We start from the raw sequence: 1,521 nt of genomic DNA, 5'->3' as shown, positions 1-1,521 counted from the left end.
CGAGATTTAAGCTTTAACACAAGGGGATTAAAATCACGTACCTTCAGACGAACCGGAGAGAGAGGAACTCCCAAGTAGCGTATAGGGAAAACCCCTGGCCGAAAAGATAAAGTATCACGTATAAGAGTTTGGACCTCCATTGCTACATTCCCGAAAAACACCTCACTTTTTTCTAAACATGGCGACAAACCCGATCGTTCTTCAAACAAGAGAAGGCCGTTTTATGACTTCCACAGAAATAATGTCCCCCTTTGAGAAAATAAACAAATCATCAGCAAAGCATAGATGAGTCAACTTAATATCCGCACAACCTTGATGATATGAAAAATTTGCCTCCTCCTTAATACACTTCGAAAGAAGCATCGAGAGACCCTCCATAACAACAGTAAACAGGTAAGGGGAGAGAGGATCTCCTTGACCTCCGGCTGTCCACTAACACAAACAAAATAAGTGGGAGAAGTGATCAGTGTCTTTATCCAGTTAATCATGACTGGATGAAACCCCATTCCGTTCAGCATCTCCAAAAGAAATTGCCAATCAACTGTGTCATAGGCCTTGCGAATATCAATCTTAAAAGCACATTTTGGTTCCCCTTCAGAACGCTGATAACCAGCGACCAATTCATGTGCCATTAAGATATTATCAGTTATTTGGCGCCCAGGGATGAAAGCAGATTGAGCCTTGCTAACAAGAACATCCAGCGATCCTTTCATCCTATCAGCAATAACCTTACTAATACACTTCAACAACACATTGCAACACGCAATTGGCCAATAATCAGTAACAAAAGACGCATTAGGAACCTTTGGCACAAGACAAAGAAGAGTATGGTTCAGTTCATACTCCAAAGTTCCAGAATAGAAAAAATTGTGTATCCCAGTGAGAACATCCCTACCAACCACATTCCAAGCTGCTTTAAAGAATTTAGAAGAATAYCCATCARGTCCTGGGGCCKTATCATTCCCAATGGCAAACAAAGCATCTTTTATCTCCATATCCGAAATAGGACGGATTAAGTGTAGAGAATCCGATAATGATAAAGAATGAGCAAACACACAATCCCCCATAGAGGGAGGGACCAAGACATTAGAGGTACCTAGAATACCTTGAAAATGGGAAAGGAATGYTGTGGCTACCTCCTGATGATCATAAACTGTACCAGAAGAATCCCTGATAGTAGCAATATGGCTCCGATTGCGCTTTTCTTTCATAGCATGAAAAAAGAATTTAGAGTTACCATCCCCTTCATTGAGCCAATATATCTTTGCTTTTTGACGAGCCATTTCCACTTGATCATTTCTAGCTTTTTGATACGCTAGCAAGAGGTGAGCAATGTCCTCCTTTAGCAAATCATTAAAAGGGTCTAGATCACAAGCCAATTGGGTAACATCAAGCTCCGTCTTTAACTGAACTACCCTTTTATCCAAACAACCATACGAATTCCGGAGACGCCGACAAACCACCTTCAGAGCTTGCAATTTCCGAAGTACCCTCTTCATATAAGATCCTCTCTGCGGTTTC

General features: G+C 41.3%; 1 protein-coding gene across 1 annotated transcript in view; it reads right to left on the bottom strand.

Moving 5' to 3' along the window:
• Window positions 1-1,499, bottom strand: part of LOC112524959 — a 5,360-nt gene extending 3,861 nt beyond the window's left edge. Inside the window, exons 1-2 of the mRNA XM_025134902.1 lie at window positions 392-1,499; window positions 42-142 (exon numbers count right to left, since the gene is read on the bottom strand). Of these exons, the coding sequence (XP_024990670.1) occupies window positions 42-142; window positions 392-1,499 (1,209 nt within the window). The remainder of the gene's footprint in view (window positions 1-41; window positions 143-391) is intronic.
• Between the last annotated feature and the right edge of the window lie 22 nt (window positions 1,500-1,521).

Source organism: Cynara cardunculus (assembly GCF_001531365.2).
Source record: "Cynara cardunculus var. scolymus isolate 2C chromosome LG 13, CcrdV1, whole genome shotgun sequence".
Lineage (NCBI taxonomy): Eukaryota > Viridiplantae > Streptophyta > Magnoliopsida > Asterales > Asteraceae > Cynara > Cynara cardunculus.
Note: the sequence above shows the minus strand (reverse complement) of the source record. Positions and strands in the feature narration are given on the sequence as shown.